At 41.7% G+C, this 21,729-nt stretch overlaps 1 protein-coding gene across 2 annotated transcripts in view; it reads right to left on the reverse strand.

Moving 5' to 3' along the window:
- Positions 1–242: 242 nt before the first annotated feature.
- The window catches only part of LOC137327141 (folliculin-interacting protein 2-like), a 91,722-nt gene continuing 70,235 nt past the window's right edge, over positions 243–21,729 (reverse strand). For both annotated transcript variants that reach the window (XM_067992646.1, XM_067992637.1), the window contains 7 exons: positions 17,059–17,205; positions 15,958–16,127; positions 10,002–11,442; positions 8,535–8,691; positions 3,344–3,544; positions 2,380–2,495; positions 243–1,295 (listed from right to left, as the gene is read on the reverse strand). In XM_067992646.1, coding sequence (XP_067848747.1) covers positions 1,217–1,295; positions 2,380–2,495; positions 3,344–3,544; positions 8,535–8,691; positions 10,002–11,442; positions 15,958–16,127; positions 17,059–17,205 — 2,311 coding nt within the window. In that variant the 3' untranslated portion in view covers positions 243–1,216. The remainder of the gene's footprint in view (positions 1,296–2,379; positions 2,496–3,343; positions 3,545–8,534; positions 8,692–10,001; positions 11,443–15,957; positions 16,128–17,058; positions 17,206–21,729) is intronic.

Consider the following 21,729-nt stretch of genomic DNA (forward strand, 5'->3'; position numbering starts at 1 on the left):
TCTTTTGGGATAGTCACCATTTGAATTATTTGTGACTTTCAATTGGAACATTCTCCCAGTTAGTTTTTAAAATGCACTAACATGTCACTAGATAGACTTTTAATAAAGTAGCCTCTATGCAATTCTTACTAGCTAAGAGTGTACCGTATGTATTTATACATCAAGCAGGAATACAACTCCTCCCCCTTCCCCCCAAACTCCTTTCCACTCCCCCTCTCCCCACCCCCCCCCACAGCCCCAATTTTATTATTCCTGTCAACATCTCAGACTTCTCTACTAAAGTCAGCCTGTGAATTTTTCTGCCCATTTCAAATGTATTTCTGTCTGACTGTTGGTTACATTTTTTAACTTTACCCATTAAATGCAAAAGGCGCAGTTTTTCTTTTTGTACAAAGCTGATGTCACACTAGTCCCAATATTCCACACATGTTGCTTGACTAACAGAACAATGTTAACTTGCATAAGTTTAGAAATCATTGTAAACAACGCTCATTTAAAGGTATGCCGTAAAACTTTAAAAAAATATAATTACGCCTTCTTTGTCCCTTTAAAAATGAATACACAACTAAACTCACAAAAAAACTCATGTCAAACCATTTGTATAAAGTAAACTGATAGATACTATAGCTCAATTTTTTGCTGTGCTTTTTTCTTTTTGCAGGATAGCGCAGTATCCTAACGATTCAGAAATGTAAAATCAATAGCTGTAATTTCAAACTCCTGAGTAGGAATGCTATGTATAATTTTTGTAATACTCAATTACGCACCAGTTAAGGCAACTGCAGAAGTGACTCAAAAGTCAAAAACACCACAGAAGCGAGCATTCATGATGGCATGAGAGCCTGGTCTGTTTTAGAGAGGTCTGTGTTGTACGAAATACATGCTTTAGTTGCAAACACTTTGTGTTTGATGAGTTTGCCGGACTTCATTTGTGTTGTGTTAAAAAAAAATCTGAAGAACGAGTCATTAAAATTCCTCACTGATAGACAGACACGTATCCCAAAAATTGTCTGAAAGGAGATGGAACATTTGCAGTTTAAAGGATCACCATCACAGAAGCTTACTGAATGCACACTGTAGCACTGATCTGATTGTCATTCTGAGTAAAAGTTGTAACTATCGATGAGCATAGCGAAGTTTTCCAACTTTCTGCCATCCAACGCTCCCAGTTTGATTTTTTGTTCCTTCTTGACAATGGCTGTTATGAGGTTTTAGCTTATAAGAGTATCTGGGCAACATATGGAGAATGAGTACTTGCTACAGCAGCCAACAGAGGCAGGTCATTTGATTCAATCCTGTAAAAGAAAAGTGGAATCGCTAAGTTGCTGTAAACAACATTCAGTATTTAAAAATCTATACGGCAAGTCAAAAGAAAATGCATCTTTTCAAAAAAAAGAGCAGCAATTATAAAAGAGTGCTGGGTGCTTCTTGGGAAGACATTTCAAATAACAGCCTTGAGTGACATTTACATACAAACTTTCTCGGGGGGGGGGGGGGGGGGGGGAGAGAAGGTGCAGTTTCCCCAACCACATGTCTCATGCCTACTATTCAAACAGAAGTACAAAGAAGACCATTGCAAGACTGTAGACATCCTTGTGGGCTGACAGATTCCAATTGAGTAAGGCCAATTGGAGGCTGGGTTACTACACTGCAAGTGCAAACCTAAGCCCGAAAACCTTTCCATATTCTATACTCACGCACAATATGTGGGATCATATATTTGGAACTGTTTTAATTGAATCATTTTGCTAAACTCAAGTCATAGTTAGCTTTTCTCCCAAGTGTGTGAAAGAACATATTAACATTTTTCTTGGAACAGTTTTTGGGACCATTTAAACTCATTATGGACCCAAAAAATATAACTAGATATGTATATTAAAAACAAAGGGTAGGAACTAAATTCTCCCATCAAACGTTAACTCTGAAACAAACCTGTTACAACAGATCAGCTCCAACAGACTTCAGCATAAGGAAGCATCACACTATAAAGTTCAAACATCGTCTCTGCGATGGGCTGCAATTTTTGAAGCAACGGCCGACACAGCAGGGCAAGCTTATTTTTTACACAAAAATAGCAAAGTACTGGAATTTGACAATAAACAGTAATTTATAAATCCAAAAATATTTCTCAAATGTTCTTTTAAAAGCAGAGTGAAGATGGTGCAAAAGAAAAAAAAAATCAATTTTCATTAAGATACACAAAAACAATTGAAGAAAATACAAAAATTTGTCATAAAATAATCTGCACAAATTTATAAATTACAGTGCCGTAACGGTCACTGAAGTTTAGTGAAAACCATTTAACAAAGGCACAAATATTCCCATAACCTGTTTGAAGGCAACCAGTGAAATATACTTAGTTCAAAAGTTCTGATTTACCCCAGCACCACTCCCAGTTCTTTTACATGCACTCTAGTGTGGCCTTTCAGGTATTCAGACAGCATCTTGCTTTTAAAATACAGCTCTTGAAGTCTATCCTCGAGATGGATTACACACTGCAATAAAAAGAAATGGAGACTTCAGAAATTGCTTCAACTAACACAAAACAAAACGCAATGAAATTAATCTGAACAACTTTGGAACAACTTTGAATAAAATTTGTATATTCATAAAATGTAAGTAAATTTTAAAAAATAACAAAAATAGAAACAGTTTTTCTTCAAGGGGGAAATACAGGCTTTTTGATGCAACAATTGTCAAAGCACAGATACACAATGTATGCGGTCAACTGTGTGGAAAGTTGCAACGCAGATGATCGGCTATCAAGTAAGGAGCCAATACTTGGCTCTACTATACTCAGTAACAACTTGTATTTATATAGCACCTTTAACATCGAAAAAGTCCCAAGGTGCTTACACAAAGAAACTGCACAAAACAGGCTGGATAGCTACTAAGATACCACTGATGGTGCTGTATATCTTTCACTTATGAGGTACAATTGGGAAAGGCAAAGGTAAAATATAAGCTCAAAAAACCCACAAATGTATTTGTAACTTGTTCCAACATCCATTCATTTGCAATGCAATGTCTATTGCTGAAAACTTGCAGCACCTTTTCATAATGAACATTTAAATTTTTTTGTGCAACCATTTTTCACATTGATTTTGTTACACATCCCACAATTCTGACTTGTAATCAGTTGCACCTGCTTCACTCCTCCCCTCAAAAACTCATATACACATAGCAGCAATTGTACACCTGAGTCATTTAACACTGGCTCTGTCCTTTTATTTCCCAGTAAGACATTTCTACAATGGACCTCACCCAGAAGCACGATAAGTTGTAGTGGCAATGCAGTCGGGATGAATTGCAACACATTATTTAGCAGTGATGCTGTACTTACATAATCAGATGGGAGTTGTAGTTTGTAGAGCTGAAGAATAGACTGGAGCAGGGAGGACACAAGGTTAGAAACCAGTACCTCTTTGCCCAGCTTGTTGTTGTCCATCACCTTCCTCTGGCTTGTAGCCACTTGGACTGACCACTTATCTGTGTCTGCAATAATGCAGACAGATTCTGCAATGGGCTCATCTAAAACAGGGTGCTAAAGCAGAAAGGGGAAAAAAAGTTCATAACAGCATTTTTGAAAACATTTTGATCTTGAAAATTATTGTTTTAAATTAATGTAAATGATTAAACTCCATTCAAAATACAGGAGGTACTACAATTTTCAAGTTTCCAGCCACGGAACCTCAATTATCTGCAATTTTGATTCCCTGCTAGAATATTTGTAGAAATGGGAGACCAGCAGGAAGTGGAGCTGCCAGAATTTTATTTCTTCACGGCCCCACATTGTTCTGCAAGATCAGCTGGCTTAAAGCACCCACACATCTAAGAGTGACTCCAGACCCTGAATTTAAGACAGCTGGTTAAAAATGCTCCCAATGCCAACCAATTCCTTCCCCCCTCCCCACAGCGAGAACTACAGGCAGTATATGCTCTTATCCAAAGATCCTGTTGGTAGCCTCTGTACCACTCTACAAAACAGTCAACTATAAAGTTAACAGATTGTCTGCATTGAGCAGAGCATATATTGAATGCAACATTAGCTATTACAATAACCATCTGGTGTTGAATTCAGCATGTGCTCTGCTGAACAACACCAGTGTTTAAACAAGCTGCCTCTCTACTGATGTTGAAGTGAGAAGTGAGCAGAGTTGCTGAGAGGATAGCTGGAGGGAAGTACATATCACTGTTTGTGGCAGGGGAATCATTGGTTGGCACTAGGCAGCATTTTTGGCTAGCTCTCAGTCCTGCGGCACATCAGGTAGTTCGAGTACACAGGGGAGTTTTGAGGCAACAGATCAGCTGTTCTGGCACCGGATGATCTTGCTGGCAGGGAGGATGGCTGAAGAGAAATGATAAAGGCAGATGGGGAGAAGCAGCAGCACATTCAAAATACTGCAATTAGCAACATAATTTGGGAGCTTATATCTGCCCATGGGTCTGTTCCATCATGGCACATAATTGAGATTCCACTATAGATGGGGATGAGAATGAATCTGGCCTGGGTAAGCTGGAACCAAAGATTGGCAGGCAAAACTGCAACTGAACAATGGGCGGCCTTTAAAAAGGAGATGGTTTAGGTACAGTCTAGGTACGTTCCTAGGAAGAAGAAAGGTACGGCAACTAAAACCAGAGCTCCCTGGATGACAAAAGAGGTAGAGAGTAAGACGAAGCAGAAAAAAAAGGAGCGTATGACAGATGTCAGGTTGATAACACAAGTGAAGAACCAGGCTGAATATTGAAAGTTCAGAGGGGAAGCGAAAAAGGAAATAAGAGGGGCAAAGACAGTGTATGAGAATAGACTGGCGGCTAACATAAAAGGGAATCCAAAAGACTTCTATAGGCATATAAATAGTAAACAGGTAGTAAAAAGAGGGGTGGGACCGATTAGGGACCAAAAAGGAAATCGACGCATGGAGGCAGAAGGCATGGCTGAGGTACTAAATGAGTACTTTGCATCTGTCTTTACCAAGGAAGATGATGCTGCCAAAGTCACAGCAAGTGAAAAGGTAGTTGAGATACTGGGTGGGCTAAAAATTGATAGAAAGGCTAGCTGTACTTAAAGTAGATAAGTCACCCGGTCTGGATGGGATGCATCCTGGGTTGCTGAGGGAAGCAAGGGTGGAAATTGCGGAGGTGCTGGCTATAACAACACTGGCATCTACCCGACACTGGCATCTACCCGACAATGTGGAAAATTGCCCAGGTATGTCCTGTCCACAAAAAGCAGGACAAATCCAATCCGGCCAATTACCGCCCCATCAGTCTACTCTCAATCATCAGCAAAGTGATGGAAGGTGTCATCGACAGTGCTATCAAGCGGCACTTACTCACCACAACCTGCTCACCGATGCTCAGTTTGGGTTCCGCCAGGACCACTCGGCTCCAGACCTCATTACAGCATTGGTCCAAACATGGACAAAAGAGCTGAATTCCAGAGGTGAGGTGAGAGTGACTGCCCTTGACATCAAGGCAGCATTTGACCGAGTGTGGCACCAAGGAGCCCTAGTAAAATTGAAGTCAATGGGAATCAGGGGGAAAACTCTCCAGTGGCTGGAGTCATACCTAGCACAAAGGAAGATGGTAGTGGTTGTTGGAGGCCAATCATCTCAGCCCCAGGACATTGCTGCAGGAGTCCCTCAGGGCGGTGTCCTAGGCACAACTATCTTCAGCTGCTTCATCAATGACCTTCCCTCCATCATAAGGTCAGAAATGGGGATGTTCGCTGATGACTGCACAGTGTTCAGTTCCATTCGCAACCCCTCAAATAATGAAGCAGTCCGAGCCCGCATGCAGCAAGACCTGGACAACATCCAGGCTTGGGCTCATAAGTGGCAAGTAACATTCGCGCCAGACAAGTGCCAGGCAATGACCATCTCCAACAAGAGAGAGTCTAACCACCTCCCCCTGACATTCAACGGCATTACCATCACCGAATCCCCCACCGTCAACATCCTGGGGGTCACCATTGACCAGAAACTTAACTGGAGCAGCCATATAAATACTGTGGCTACGAGAGCAGGTCAGAGGCTGGGTATTCTGCGGCGAGTGACTCACCTCCTGACTCCCCAAAGCCTTTCCACCATCTACAAGGCACAAGTCAGGAGTGTGATGGAATACTCTCCACTTGCTTGGATGAGTGCAGCTCCAACAACACTCAAGAAGCTCGACACCATCCAAGATAAAGCAGCCCGCTTGATTGGCACCCCATCCACCACCCTAAACATTCACTCCCTTCACCACCGGCGCACTGTGGCTGCAGTGTGTACCATCCACAGGATGCACTGCAGCAACTCGCCAAGGCTTCTTCGACAGCACCTCCCAAACCCACGACCTCTACCACCTAGAAGGACAAGAGCAGCAGGCACATGGGAACAACACCACCTGCACATTCCCCTCCAAGTCGCACACCATCCCGACTTGGAAATATATCGCCGTTCCTTCATTGTCGCTGGGTCAAAATCCTGGAACTCCTTTCCTAACAGCACTGTGGGAGAACCGTCACCACACGGACTGCAGCGGTTCAAGAAGGCAGCTCACCACCACCTTCTCAAGGGCAATTAGGGATGGGCAATAAATGCTGGCCTTGCCAGCGACGTCCACATCCCGTGAACGAATAAAAAAAAAATCTTCCAATCATCCTTGGATACGGGGATGGTGCCAGAGGACTGGAGATTTGCAAATGTTACACCCTTGTTCCAAAAATCTAAGGATAAACTCAACAACTACAGGCCAGTCAGTTTAACCTTGGTAATGGGGAAACTTTTAGAAACGATAATCCGGGACAAAATTATGTCACTTGGACAAGTGTGGATTAATTAAGGAAAGCCAGCAGAAATTTGTTAAAGGCAAATTGTGTTTAACCAACTTGATTGAGGTAACACATCATCAGTGAGAATGGTGATTAAAAACCTCTACCTACCCATGGTGCAAATTAAAAAGTGCAAAGAACATCTTAAAACAGCTCGAATGTCATTCGAATGTGTATATGGACTTTCAAAAGGCGTTTGATAAAGTGCTGCATAATAGGCTTGTCAGCAAAAGTGAAGCCCATGGAATAAAGGAGGCAGTGACAGCATGGATACGAAATTAGTTAAGTAATAGGAAACAAAGTAGTGGTGAATGGTTGTTTTTCGGACTGGAGGGAGGCATCCAGTGGTGTTCCCCAGGGGTCAGTACTAGGATCTCGGCTTTTCTTGATATATGTTAATGACTTGGACTTGGGTGTACAATTTCCAAAGCTGCAGATGACACAAAACTTGGAAGGGTAGTGAACAGTGAGGAGGATAGTGATAGACTTCAAGAGGACAGACAGGCTGATGGAATGGATGGACATGTGGCAGATGAAATTCAACGCAGAAAAGTTTGGAGTAATACATTTTGGTATGAAGACTGAGGAGAGGCAATATAAACTAAAGGGTACATTTCTAAAAGGGGCGCAGGAACAGAGAGATCTGGGGGTATTCGTGCACAAATCATTGAAGGTGGCAGGGCAGGTTGAGAAAGCAGTTAAGCATATGGGATCCCGGGCTTTATAAATAGAGACATTTGTGAGTACAAAAGCAAGGAAGTTATGATGAACCTTTATAAAATACTGGTTCAGCCACAACTGGAATAGTGTGTCCAGTTCTGGGCACTGCACTTTAGGAAGGATGTGAAGGCCCAAGAGAGGGTGCAGAAAAGATTTACTAGAATGATTCCAGGGATGAGGGACTTGTGCATAGACTGGAGAAGCTGGGGCTGTTCTCCCTGGAGCAGAGAAGGTTGAGAGGAGATTTGATAGAGGTATTCAAAATTATGAAGGGTCTGGACAGAGTGGATAGAGAAAAACTGCTCCTATCGGCAGAGGAGTGAAGATCCAGAAGACATAGATTTAAGGTGATTGGCAAAAGAACCAAAGGCGACATGAGAAAAAACTTTTAAAAAAAACACAGCGAGTGGTTGTGATCTGGAATGCACTGCCTGAGGGGGTGTGAAGGCACATTCAATCATGGCTTTCAAAAGGGAACTGGATAAGTGCTTGAAGGGAAAACATTTGCAGGGCTATGGCGATAGGACAGGGCAGTGGGACTTGTTGGATTGCTCTTGCAGAGAGCCAGCATAGACTCAACGGGCCAAATGGCCTCCTTCCATGCTGTAATCACTATGATTCTATAGTAAGATATGTCCAACATATACTCTCCACTTCCCTTGCTATATCTTGCTCACTTCTCAGAGTTGGTCTTTGGCTCCTGGCCCTAATTCTATTTCTGATCTATCCTTTTATCTATTGGCACAGAATATAGGTGCAACATTTTAAAATGCCCAGAGTTTAGTCTCAAATTTACTTGTACATTTTAATGGAGGCAGTCTTCACCCTCCAAAAATGATCTCTTTAGCAGGCTTATGTTGCATAATACCAAATGTTACTTTCCTCTTGTCAAATTCTATCTAATCTGATATTTTCTAATAAGAAACAACCTGAAGACCACAATATGTTGACAGAAAACAGCATTTGCCAGTCATATTACACATAACACAATACTTACCTGCACAGCATGAGCTAGATCTGCCATTAAACACTGCTTCAGCTTCTCATCAGAGCTAATTCCGTGTAACACAAAATCTGGGACATACTGAGAACAGTATCCACCAAACAGGGATCTTCCAAAGTTACTGATACTTGGCCTGCTGCTCATTTTGATACTGCAAGACAACCACAGGAGAAAAAAGTTGTATTTTTAAAAATATATTTATACATATACACCCGTGTGTATGCAACACCGGACATATGCATACACGGATCCTTGTATACAAACTGCCTTGTTCAACATTTAAAATGCCTATTTTGTAACACACACACACAATTTTGAATTCAGATTGCCTTTGTTTTTTTTTTGCTAATTTTCTCCCCTCCTCTAGGGGCTTGATCGGGTGGATGCGGTAAGGATGTTCCGAAGGATGGGTGAAACTAGAACTAGGGGGCATAATCTTAGAATAAGGGGCTGCTCTTTCAAAACTGAGATGAGGAGAAACTTCTTCACTCAGAGGGTAGTAGGTCTGTGGAATTTGCTGCCCCAGGAAGCTGTGGAAGCTACATCATTAAATAAATTTAAAACAGAAATAGACAGTTTCCTAGAAGTAAAGGGAATTAGGGGTTACGGGGAGCGGGCAGGAAATTGGACATGAATTTAGATTTGAGGTTAGGATCAGATCAGCCATGATCTTATTGAATGGCGGAGCAGGCTCGAGGGGCCGATTGGCCTACTCCTGCTCCTATTTCTTATGTTCTTATGTTCAATGGCACACCCTCCAAAGCTGTGCCTGAGTGGTCATTGCTCATCCATGAGCTCATTGAATGTAGGCAGTCTTTTCAATCATGGAGGACGTGAGTCAAGTTGTATCCACACCTCACCCAACGTCCACATGTGCATTTTCCAGCAGGAATAACCAGACAACAATCAGGCTGATTTTCCCTTTACTAGGTACCAAAGGCCTAATTACAGCACCTGAATTGTTGTCCCAGCTAAGATCAGTTATCTAAGAGACTGGGAATCAAATCCGGCACCTTCTGGTCTGCAGAGGTGGTACCACAAGCCCATCAAGGTGCTTCAATGATTTGTTTCATCAGAAACAAGTTTATTCTGCAACCAAGGCAATCCCTTCAAATTCTCTCCCTTCCTCTCCTGAAGTTGGAGGTATGGCGCCTTGGGCACCTGGCAGTTCTCTGTAGCTCGCTTAAGCCTCTATTCCTGAGCTATAAGCCTAGCTAATGTGGATGAGCAAGTTATTCAATTTGGGGAAGGGGGGCTAAGAAGGGGTCACATCACAAACAAATCTGATCGAATCAGATTAGTTAACTCACCACAGACCAATAATCTTTCTAGATTGTATGGCTCTGCTGCACAAACAGTACATCTATTCATAACCATCACAGAACCAAAATATTGCACATTTTGGAGAAACTTTATTTCCATCCAAATATTTTGTAACCATGCTTTTATAATTGTTCTTGCCTTGGTGTTGGAAGTTCAAACTCCTCCATTCCATCTTGTCTCTCATTACAATTCTCAGGTCTTTGTGTAGGTGAACCATGGGTCGCATCCTCATCATCACTATCTCCAAGAGCGCTGTCAGAACTTTCATTTCTGGGAATGTCAACATCTATACTGAAGGTAACTTTCTTCCCGGAATCCTCATCTTCCCCACAGGGGATATCAGCAGAGGTTTTACCCCCATTGTCCTGATTGCCAGAACTAGTGTTAACTGATTCATGAGGAGTTGTTTCCATACCGTCACAGCACAAAGTCCTCATTGTTTCAGCATTCACTTTGCTGTTTTCTCGTGAGGATCCAGATGATATGACAGTTTCTTTTGCAATGGTGATACTTACAACCTGGTTAGTTGGCTTATCCACTGTGGTTGTATCAATGCCATTGTCCTCAGTGAAATATTCATCATAGATACTAGTACTTCCTTCACAGGATGGAATTCTTACATAGCGGTGGTTCAGCTTTGCCTGAGCCCTTTCTACAACCTCAGTCATCTCTGGTTGGTCCTCAGCAGGTTGAGCTACTCCATCAGTTTCAGAGAAGCCAACACCTTTCTGCATTTGATTGTTATTATTTTCTTCACCTTGGTGCTCCCTGAAGTGCTCTAGTTTTTCTTCTATTTCCTTCCTTCTAGTTTCAATATCTGAATCAGGTGATAGTGAACACCCAATCTGAAACATCACTCTATCCTGCAGGTGTGAGCTCCTTTGAGGAAGCCTGTCGGGACACTTCATTCGAGACAGGGCACTGGAAGCTGGAGACTTTTTCACTGGAGGACTGCTTGCCAACTTTGCTACAGTAGGTGGTGTTGAATCAAAAGAACTTGCAGTTAGCCCGACTGCCTCATGCCCAAGCACTTGTGTCTCTCCGTTATGTAATGCAGCTCCTTTCACCGTCATCACTGCCTCCTTTTCGGTTTCCTGAACCAGCATTGTGACTTTTCTGCAAGTGTCAAATTTGGCTTCATTCACAACTGAGGGAGTTTCACTGCACTGTCCAGGAGTCCACCTCTCACAGGTATCAGATTCAGTCTTTCCGCTGCTTGCCTTGGTTTTGAAATCTACTTGTGTTGGTTTATCTATAATTGTGATGTTTCTTTTCCCAGCGTTTGTCAGAGATCGAATTGGATTCACGAGAGCAGGATCATCTTTGTGAACAGTGACAACTACATATTCAGATTCTTCCACTTCTCCCTTCTCAAGTGCAGTGGTGATCTTGGTTCCTGCTTGGACATTCTCACCTTCCTGTAGCTTCCCCTTGCACATTAGCTGGTTTTCTTGAAGATCTGAGCACCGTATAAAGTAACTAAGGACATAAAGTAGACGTTGAACTAGTTCCTTACGCTTCCCGACCACCACAGTCCTAGTGAGCCTCACGGGAGAGCCAATTGCTCCATACAGATCACCTTGGAAGGAATGCACAGAATTAGTATCAGTTTTAAATACCAGAACAGAAAATATTGAGATACTTCAAGAATACTGTACAGCCTTTTAGAAAATAAACCTGCCTCATGTTCATAAATGCTAGGCATTATTCAAAGATACACAGGGGATTTCTCCCGGTGTCCTGGTCAACGTTTATCCCTCAATACAACAGATTAACTGTTCATTTATGTCATTGCTGTTCGTGGGACCTCGCTGTGCATAAATTAGCTGCTGTGTTGCCCACATAACTGTGATTACATTTCAAAATAATTCATTGGCTGTGAAGCGCTTTGGGACGTCCTGAGCACGTGAAAGTGCAGGTATTTCTTTCTTCAAGATCATGGGGAAGCACTGAACAAAGGCGGCCTTTCACACATTAACTCAGCTTCTTCTATCAGACCACACAATTTGCGCTGACACAAATTCTCCAACCTAAAGAGAAAGCATACTAGGTGGAACTGACCCATAATCTTAAATATTATAAAGTCCAATACCTGCACACTGACCAACATTTCTCAGTCTCTGTTCCCATTTAACTCACACCTGCTGCTACTTTTATAAATTTGTTTTCCCCGATTCCACTTTTCCCGTGCATGATCATCTCATACTCTCTCAAACAGTTTCACACTGCTCTACTACCAGTGCCTCTTGGACTTAGTCTTCTGCATCTGGCACCTCTCTTCCTGGTTCTACCACCACCCAGATTTTTTTTTGCATGAAGCAGCAAAGCCACTCCTGCTACTTTCAGAGCCTGTTGCACCGTGCTCGCACTCTACCCCTTCTCTACAAAACCCTGGGATAATCTTCTGAATCCTGCAAAAACAGCTACAGCATTTACAAACTCCTCCTGCATATTCACAGGATTTTAAAATCAGCAAAACTGGGAAACTCAAACTCCAAGTTCACTTACAAACTCAGTGTTCCCGTACTGAATACAGATAATTGGCATGTCTGCAGTTACTGTACGTGAAGTAAATCCGATTGCAGTTCACATTTCAACATCCAGGGGGCAATATTTTACCATTAAAAGAATAACCTGTTGAGGGAACAACTGCTGTTTGCATGAAGTATTATACAAGAAGGAACCCCCCCCAATTCTGTGCTCATTATGTTTCACTACCTGCCACTTGCACAGCCATGAATACCATGAAATAGTTGCGACAAGTAATTGAAATATTAAAAAAATTGAAATCTGTAAGCCTTTAAAGAAAAAATTTGCCTACAATGCACACAAATTCTAAGTTTCATAGGCTTCCAATGATTCAACAGTTAATTAGGATTTCAAAAAGGAACTTTCTATTAAACCGTTTGCTTCCGTTTTAGCTGTATTTTCTGATCAGACAGAAACTAGTTATTACAAATTTCAGATCTGCACTAGATGTTCTCTTGTGTTTAGTATTACCAGGCTCTCCTATAAGCAGGTCCAAGGCACTTACGTTTATCTTTACTGTTTAGGAGTCTACCTTTACTGCCCAATACCTAGTCATACGATAATGGGGCCAAGGGGTGGTAACAATTAAACCCCTTGTTACGTGAACTGGATACTGTAATTTTGTACATGCTCCCATGTGAATTTATTTTATCTTCCAGAAGGTGAACTGACAAACAAGGTAATGAGATGAGGCCAACTGTAAAATAGCAGGCTGGTTTATTAGTGTTTTTTCTAAACACGTAATATGTAAACGAGTAGGATAAAATATACAGTGAATTTAATCGATTGCATAATGATCCTTGTAATATAGAAAATAAAGCATGCCACATTATCAGTTAGTGGGCTAACTGCACTTTAGTGACTGGCAAATCTCTGAAAACTAGTTGGTTCCAAGCTTAGAAAGGGAGTCTCTATTTCTGTGTCTGACTTCCACTCCAGATTTCCGCAGACTGTCCTTTCTTAGCTGGACAGGAAGCCAAAGACTTGACCTCACCCAGCTCAAGCCCAAGGATTGGCTAGCCAGGCTGCCAATTAAACCTGGTACTGCCCCCCTAGGTGTAGGCTCTTATTTCCACCCCCCAGCCTGTGCTCACATGAATGAAACCATTGCAACATGCGTGTGAATGTTTATTTGAATGTCTAAAATCCTCCATCTCAAACTGACAGGTATGCAAGTAATACCTTCATGGACAGCTGCTTTGATTGCATCTAATTCATGCTCCCAGAACTTGTGTGTTCAGTGGATTTAACCCCCTATGTTCTGAATTTAACTTAATGTTAATATAAATCAATCCAAATCACCGCCTTGGCCAAACTGTGAAAAATACCAAAATGGGTTATGTCAGCCATGGACCCAGTCAGCAAGCACTGCCAACAATTCAAAGGGGATGATTCTATTTTATTCATTGCTGGAAACTAATTAAGCAGCTGTCAATCTATCTTACTATACAATTAAAATACTTGCAAACAGTGCATCACACATTATGTATGGCACAATTAATCTGTCTATGGCACAAAAGAAATCAACGGTCACATTTTTTTGATTGGTTATAAATGTTACTAGGTAATATCTGCTAAGTTAATCATACTGATTTGCTGAAATATCCATCAGGAACAAGGATCCAAAACAAAATCAATTGCTCAATTTTTTTTTCTAGTTACCCTGCAACAAAATCAATTTAATTGTTCGACTTAATTTTTCAAATTGGCTTAAACTACAAAGTTAGCTTCTAAATGTTAGAAAAGTCCTCAAGAAGTTGCCCCCTTCCCACTGCCCCAAACACAAGCTTGCTCCTCTTTTAAGAACTTAGGGAATGAGTTCTGCCACATTCCACATGTCACAAGACTCCCAAAATACACTCAGGTAAGTTTACATGTTACTGATGGACAACTCACAGAATGGAAATCAAACCTGCCACTTTCTCCTCAGTTTAATAGAGTAAGTGGGCAAAACTGTGGCAGATGGATTTCAACACGGATCATCCATTTTGGACCAAAAAAGGATAGATCAGAGTATTTTTTAAATGGTGAAAAGCTAGGAACAGTGGCGGTCCAAAGAGATTTAGGGGTCTACGTACACAGATCATTAAAATGTAGTGGTCAGGTACAAAAAATTAATCAAAAAGGCTAATGGAATGTTGGCTTTCATATCCAGAAGCCTAGAATATAAAGGGGAGGAAGTTTTGGTACAGCTATACAAAGTCCTGGTACGGCAACATCTGGAGTATGGTGTACAGTTCTGGGCACCACACCTTGGAAGGAGTGCAGTACAGATTCACCAGATTGTTACCAGGGCTCCAAGGGTTAAATTATGAAGAGAGATTACATAAACTAGGTTTGTATCATTTATATAGAAGGTTAAGGGGTTATTTGATTGAGGTTTTTAGGATTTTGAAAGGAATGGATAGGGTAGATAGAGAGAAACTTTTTCCGTTGGTGGGGGAGTCTAGGACAAAGGAACAATCCCTTAAAATCAGAGCCAGGCCATTCGTGTTGCTTGTATGATTTATATCAATTAGTGTTAATTGTATTCAGGTGGTGGGTATCAATTGGGGACTCTATCCTTTTTTATAGGAGAGCTTAGCTAGGGTGTGGGTGTAATGTGGAGCTCTGAATAAAGGCTTGGAAGCAACTGAAGACTAGGCTCTAGTATTCTTTCCTTCACCACATGGCTATCCAATTTATAACAATTCAGGAGAGAAGTTGGGAAACACTTCTTCATGCAAAAGGAGGTAGAAATGTGGAACTCTCTCCCACAAAAATCAGTAGATGCTAGCTCAATTAATAATTTTAAATCGGAGATCGATAGATAGATTTTTACTAGCCAAGGGTATTAAGGGATATGGAGCCAAGGCGGATAAATGGAGCTTAGATACAGATCAACTATGAACTCACTGAATGGCGGAACAGGCTCAAGGGGCTGAATGGGCTACTCCTGTTCCTAATGGGCTGGGACGGGAGGATGTAAACAGGAAGTCACTCTGTGACTGGTCCGTTTTGCTGTCAGTCAAAAAAAATCTCATGTTTTAAAGACATCCAAATTTTCTGATTGAACAAAAACTTAGCTCCCACGGGTTCAGGGAAAAAAAGGTTTCAGGACAGCCATGATCACATTTCCTTGTGTCTCTTACTATTAAACAGTTTTAATTTTCAAATTCTCTAACTTACTCCGTACTCCGCCCCCCAACTCATTCTCTGCTCCCTGGTTTTAAAGGGAGCCAGGCTGTTGGTGAGCAATGCCACAGGAGAACAACTAATAATTCTATGCCAGCAGAATATTGTGTAGATTAGATTCCCTGTGCCTGACACCAGCCGAGTGTGCGTCATGCCACTGCTTCACTGTAATGAAGAGTAATTTCTTTGAACAGATTCTTGCCATAAATTATATGGTTGAAGTGTTAATGGGGAGTAGTCTAAATTTAAGGTACTTATCCACAACATATCCATTCCCTTTAAATAAAACAGTTGATCATTTCACCATTTGGGAGTCATTTCTAATTACCTCCGACCTGCAAAAATAGTTCCAACAAGGCTAATGTGGAAAACATCAGTGAACCTTACTTACCAAGTTGTGCCCAGAGAGGATTGTATGGGTGCGATTTTCCCAACAAGTCCACATTCTGTGACGCATGTTTCTCATAAAAGGCCTTTATAGGTGGATGGTCATTCGGCATAACTGTGGGAACCCAGGCTAGGTGATATGTGAGCACAGCTGTTAGCAAAGCTGAAAGGAATCTGAATTAGGGGGAAAAAGAATAAAAATAAGTTTTAAAAAGTGCCTGATCGCACCAGCAAATACGCTTTTCTAACACTGGGATTGGTGAAAATGGAACATTGAATCACCAAATGACACCTGAGATAAAGTAATTGCTCCATTAAGAGACTGAGTAAACTGGAGTTATAGTCTTTGGAGGAAGGAGGTCAAGGGACCATCTAATTGAGATGTTTACTTTAGGGAATTGACAGGGTGGATATGGATTGACTTTTCCCTCCAATTGTGGAATCTAGAACAAGGAGACCATAATCAGAGGAAAAATTATTTACCCTAAGAGTTATGAGAATGTGGAAAGTACTGTCCTGGAACGTTAGCTACAAAGTTAATTGACGGATTTAAAAAGGAAGTACTTACTTGAGAAATAACGGTATTAAGGGATATACAGAAAAGGCAGGGAACTGGAATTAAAAAGTTAAGAGCTGCCATGGCTAACAGGAATGGTGGGGTAGTCTACTTCTGTTCCAGTTGTTGTGCTGTAAAACACTCCTTTACAAATAATCTCACTCAACATAGGTAGTTTATTATGTCCTACTGAATAATCTAGTTCACTTCAACTGCATAAAAATTGCAGTTGCTGGAGAAAATGAAAATGTTTGAAAAGCACGGCAGGTTGTTCAGTATCTGAAACAAAGAAGATGGATTAATGTTTTGGATATGACCAACGTTGTAACCATATAGGAAGAGAGGGCAAAAGTTGACAAAAATGAAGAACGCCCATAGGAAGAGAATAATGTGCCTGTGCACATAGCTGTGGTTCACAGAAAATTTATCTGCAAGTACCTGCCAATGTATGACTGATTTTATTTATTTGCAACCTTTGTTGATTTCTTGGCATTATGAGTCAACAAGTTTGAAGTTTATTGTAACGTTCTAGAATGCCTATATACATACTGATTCTTTGACATATGCTCTATCAGCAAGGTGAGATCTCTGACAAAGCGGCAGCATAACCGACTCTTTTGCGACATGTTAAACATCATGGTCAGCCATGCAGGCTCTGTGATCCTCGGGACTGTGTAAAGATTCCAGATGGTGGTCCTGTGAAGCAAAAACACATGGTTTAAAAATATTAGCCGTCCCTTAAAAGCATTTTCTTGTCACTGAATGTTACAAATAACCTACGCTATCCCTTAAATTAATTGTAATGTGTTTTTCATAGAATTGTTTAAAAATTGATACATTATTTGGCTTGCGATCCACACTCAAAGTACTTTTGTACTCAAAGTAATGATCCTTTTACAATTTTTTCAAATGTAACATGTGCATATACTTTTAAATTATGGCCATATAGAACGGTTACAGCACAGGAGGTCGCCAATCGGCCCATCGAGCCTGTGCTCGACGTTGCATACCGCAACAGCATAAATTAAAGCAGTCAATATGTCCAGTGCGTATTTATGAGAATAGGGAGTGAAACACAAAGCCCACGGCTTGAGCTGAGCAAGAGGTTGAAGCAGAGAGCATTGCTCAGGCAGGGACCACATCTGGAGGGGTAGGTCACGTCGAGATGGTGGGCCTACATAGGGAGAGCAGATATAGCAAGGCTTGTAAGTCAGTGGAACAAGAATGGGGGCGGGAAGCAGCCAGGTTAGGTTCAAACCAGGAGGGAATGGCGGTGTGGGGCTTGGGCTGCTGTGGAGTGGGAGGGGACAGGGAAATCCAGGGCCTAGGAACACGCAATGGTGTGAAGGAGCTGCTTTGTTATGTCACAGTACAATTGCATGCATTGTGAGGGACACTGGAACCACTCTAGCTCCTGGGAGTTCCAGTTCAGTTGTTTGGCATCTATCGTCAGAAAGTCCGTGAAGTATCAAAGGAAGCGAAGAAAAGATGTTGGAGCATTGGGAGATGGGATAGGAACATTTCAGATATTTTCCGAATTGTTAACTGTGTGTTTCTGTTAGGTAGCTTTTAGCGATCTATAGTAGGGAGGATGCATAACCGTCAACGGCTGTATCTTGTAGGAATCTCTTGTTGGAACGATTGAGGAGAATGATTTTGCGCAATGATCGATTAACAAAACTAGAAAATAAGCAATTAGAGAAAGAGAAAGAATAGATTAAAACATTTAATCTACGAGGAAGAAGAACGACTACAGAATGACAGATGATACATGACGCACAAGACATGAGAAATATAAATACACAGAGTACATATTTCATTAAGTGACCAACAAGGAGTTTAAAAAAGGTGAGTTAATGGCATCCACAGTAGAGATGTCTGAAATATCAGACAAAAATCTGCAAATTGCTTCCTAATATTGTACATTGAGGGTGACGACACCTCAAAGGAGTACAATCCTGTACATGACACCATAGGGCAAAGGACTACACAGGGGGGCATGGAGAAGTGTAGAAATGCAGTAGTTATAGGGGATTCGGTAGTCAGGGGGACAGACAGGCGTTTCTGTGACCGTCGACATGAGTCCCACATGGTGTGTTGCCTCCCTGATGCCAGGGTAAAGGACATCATGGAGAAGGTACAGAACAATGTGTGGGGGGAAGCAGCCGGAAGTCATGGTCCACGTGGGTATCAACAACATAGGAAAGAAAAGGGATGAGGTCCTGCGACTAGAGTTTCAGGAGCTAGGGAGGAAGTTAAAAAGCAGGACCACAAAAGGCAGTAATCTCTGGATTACTCCCAGTACCACACACTAGTGAGTACAGAAATTGGAAGATAAGGCCGGTTAATGCGTGGCTAGAGACATGGTGCAAGAGGGAGAGCTTCAGATTTTTGGGGCATTGGGACCAGTTCTGGGGCAGGAGGGACCTGTTCAAGATAGACGGGTTGCACCTCAACACAGCTGGGACCAATGTCCTCGCAGGGAGGTTTAAACTAATTTGGCAGGGGGATGGGCACCAGGATGTAGCATTTGAAAGAAGAAAGAATGTGCACAAAGGATTGTGAGAGACAGATAGCTCTAGAGTAAGAAATAGTACCGTATTGGTGGGATCAGATTAAGAGAGAATACGAGAAGGTCAAAGATAGGTTTAGAGTGCATGTATGTAAATGCACAAAGCATGGTAAATAAGGTTGGTGAGCTGCAGGTGGAAATAGTCTCATGGGAATACGTCATAGTGGCGATCAAGGAAACCTGGCTCAAAAAAGGGCAGGACTGGGTGCTACATATTCCTGGATACAAAGTGTTCAGGAAAGATAGGGAAGGGAAGGAAAGGAAAGGGGGGTTGACAGTATTGATTCAGGAGAATATTGCAGTGCTGGAGAGAGAGGATGTCCTTGAGGGGTCAAGGTCAGAATCTATTTGGTTAGAGCTAAAAATAACAGAAGTGCCATTACACTACTGGGTGTATTCTATAGGCCATCAACAAGTGGGAAGGAGCAAATTTGCAGGGAAATTACAGAGAAGTGCAAGAGCCATACAGTATGATAATGGGGTACTTCAATTATCTTAATATAGACTGGGATGGCAATAGTGTAAAGGGAAAAGAGGGGGAAAAATTTCTGAAGTGCGTTCAAGAGAACTTTCTTGATCAGTATGTTTCCGGCCCAATGACGAAGGAGGCATTGCTGGATGTAGCTCTGGGGAAATGAAGTAGGTCAAGTGTCAGTGGGGGAACATTTAGGGAACAGCGATCATGGTATTATAAGGTTTAGATTAGTTATGGAAAAGGACAAGGAACAATCTAGAGTAAAAGTACTGAATTGGAGGAGGGCCAATTTCAGTGGGTTGAGAACGGATCTGGCCCGGGTAAATTGGAATCAAAGATTGGCAGACAAAACTGCAATCGAACAATGGGCAGCCTTTAAAGAGGAGATAGTTTGGGCACAGTCTAGGTATATTCTCATGAAGGGAAAGGTAGGGCAACCAAAGCCAGAGCTCCCTGGATGACGAAAGAGATAGAGAGTAAGAAGGTGGTGGAAGCAGAAAAAGGAGGCGTATGACAGATGTAAGGTTGATAATATAAGTGAGAACCAGGCTGAATATAGGAAGTACAGAGAAGTGAAGAAGGAAATAAGAGGAGCAAAGAAAGAGTATGAGAATAGACTGAACATAAAAGGGAATCCAAAAGTCTTCTATAGGCATGTAAGTAGCAAACAGGTAGTAAGAGGAGGGGTGGGGCTTATTAGGGACCAAAAAGGAGATCTACTCATGGAGGCAGAGGGCATGGCTGAAGTAATAAATGAGTACTTTGCATCTGTCTTTACCAAGGAAGAAGATGCTGTCACAGTAAAAGGAGGTAGTTGAGATACTGGATGGGCTAAAATTGATAAAGAGGAGGTATTAGAAAGGCTAGCTGTACTTAAAGTAAATAAGTCACCCGGTCCTGATGGGATGCATTCTAGGTTGCTGAGGGTGAAACTTGCAGAGGTGCTGGCCATAATCTTCCAATCCTCCTTCGGTATGAGGTTGGTGCCAGAGGATTGGACAATTGCAAATATTACACCCTTGTTCAAAAAAAGGTGTAAGGATAAACCCGGCAACTACAGGCCAGTCAATTTAACCTCTATGATGGGGAAGCTTTTAGAAATGATAATCCGGGACAATATTAACAGTCACTTGGACAAGTATGGATTAATAAAGGAAAGCCAGCACAGATTTGTTAAAGGCAAATCGTTTTTAACTAACTTGATGGAGATTTTGATAAGGTAACAGAGAGGGCTGATGACGGCAATGCAGATGATGTGGTGTATATAGACACTCAAAAGGCGTTTGATGAAGTGCCACATAATAGGCTCGTCAGTAAAATTGAAGCCCATGGAATAAGAGGGGCAGTGGCAGCAAAGTACAAAATTGGCTAAGTGACAGGAAAGAGAGAGTAGTGGTGAACGGTTGTTTTTCAGACTGGAGGAAGGTACAGTGGTGTTCCCCAGGAGTCGGTACCAGGACCATTGCTTTTTTTGATCATATATTAAAATTTGCAGAAGACACAAAACTTGGAAGTGCAGTAAACAGTGAGGAGGATAGTAATAGACTTCAAGAGGACATAGACAGGCTGATGGCACATAGCAGATGAAATTTAACACAGAAGTGAGAAGTGATACATTTTGGCAGGAAGAACAAGGAGAGGCAATATCAACCAAATGGTACAATTCTAAAGGAGATGCAGGAACAGAGAGACCTGGGAATACATGTGCACAAATCTTCAAAGGTGGCAGGACAGGTTGAGAAAGCGGTTTAAAAAAAGCATATGGGATCGTGAGCTTTATAAATAAAGGCATAAAGGAAGAAATGGTGAACCTTTAAAGAACACTGGTTCGGCCATAGCTGGAGTATTGTGTCCAATTCTGAGCACCACACTTTAGGAAGGATGCGAAGGCCTTAGAGAGGGTGCAGAAAATTTACTGGAATGGTTCCAGGGATGAGAGACTTCAGTTGTGTGGATAGATTAGAGAAGCTGGGGTTATTCTCCTTAGAGCAGAGAAGATTTGATAGAATTGTTCAAAGTCATGAAGGGTTTAGATAAAGTAAATAAAGAAAAACTGTTCCCATTGGCGGAAGGGTCGAGAACCAGAGGACATAGATTTAAGGTGATTGGCAAGAGAACCAAAGGCGACATGAGGAAAAACTTTTTTACGAAGCGACTAGTTATGATCTGGATT

The sequence above is a fragment of the Heptranchias perlo genome, chromosome 1 (assembly GCF_035084215.1).
Source record: "Heptranchias perlo isolate sHepPer1 chromosome 1, sHepPer1.hap1, whole genome shotgun sequence".
NCBI lineage: Eukaryota > Metazoa > Chordata > Chondrichthyes > Hexanchiformes > Hexanchidae > Heptranchias > Heptranchias perlo.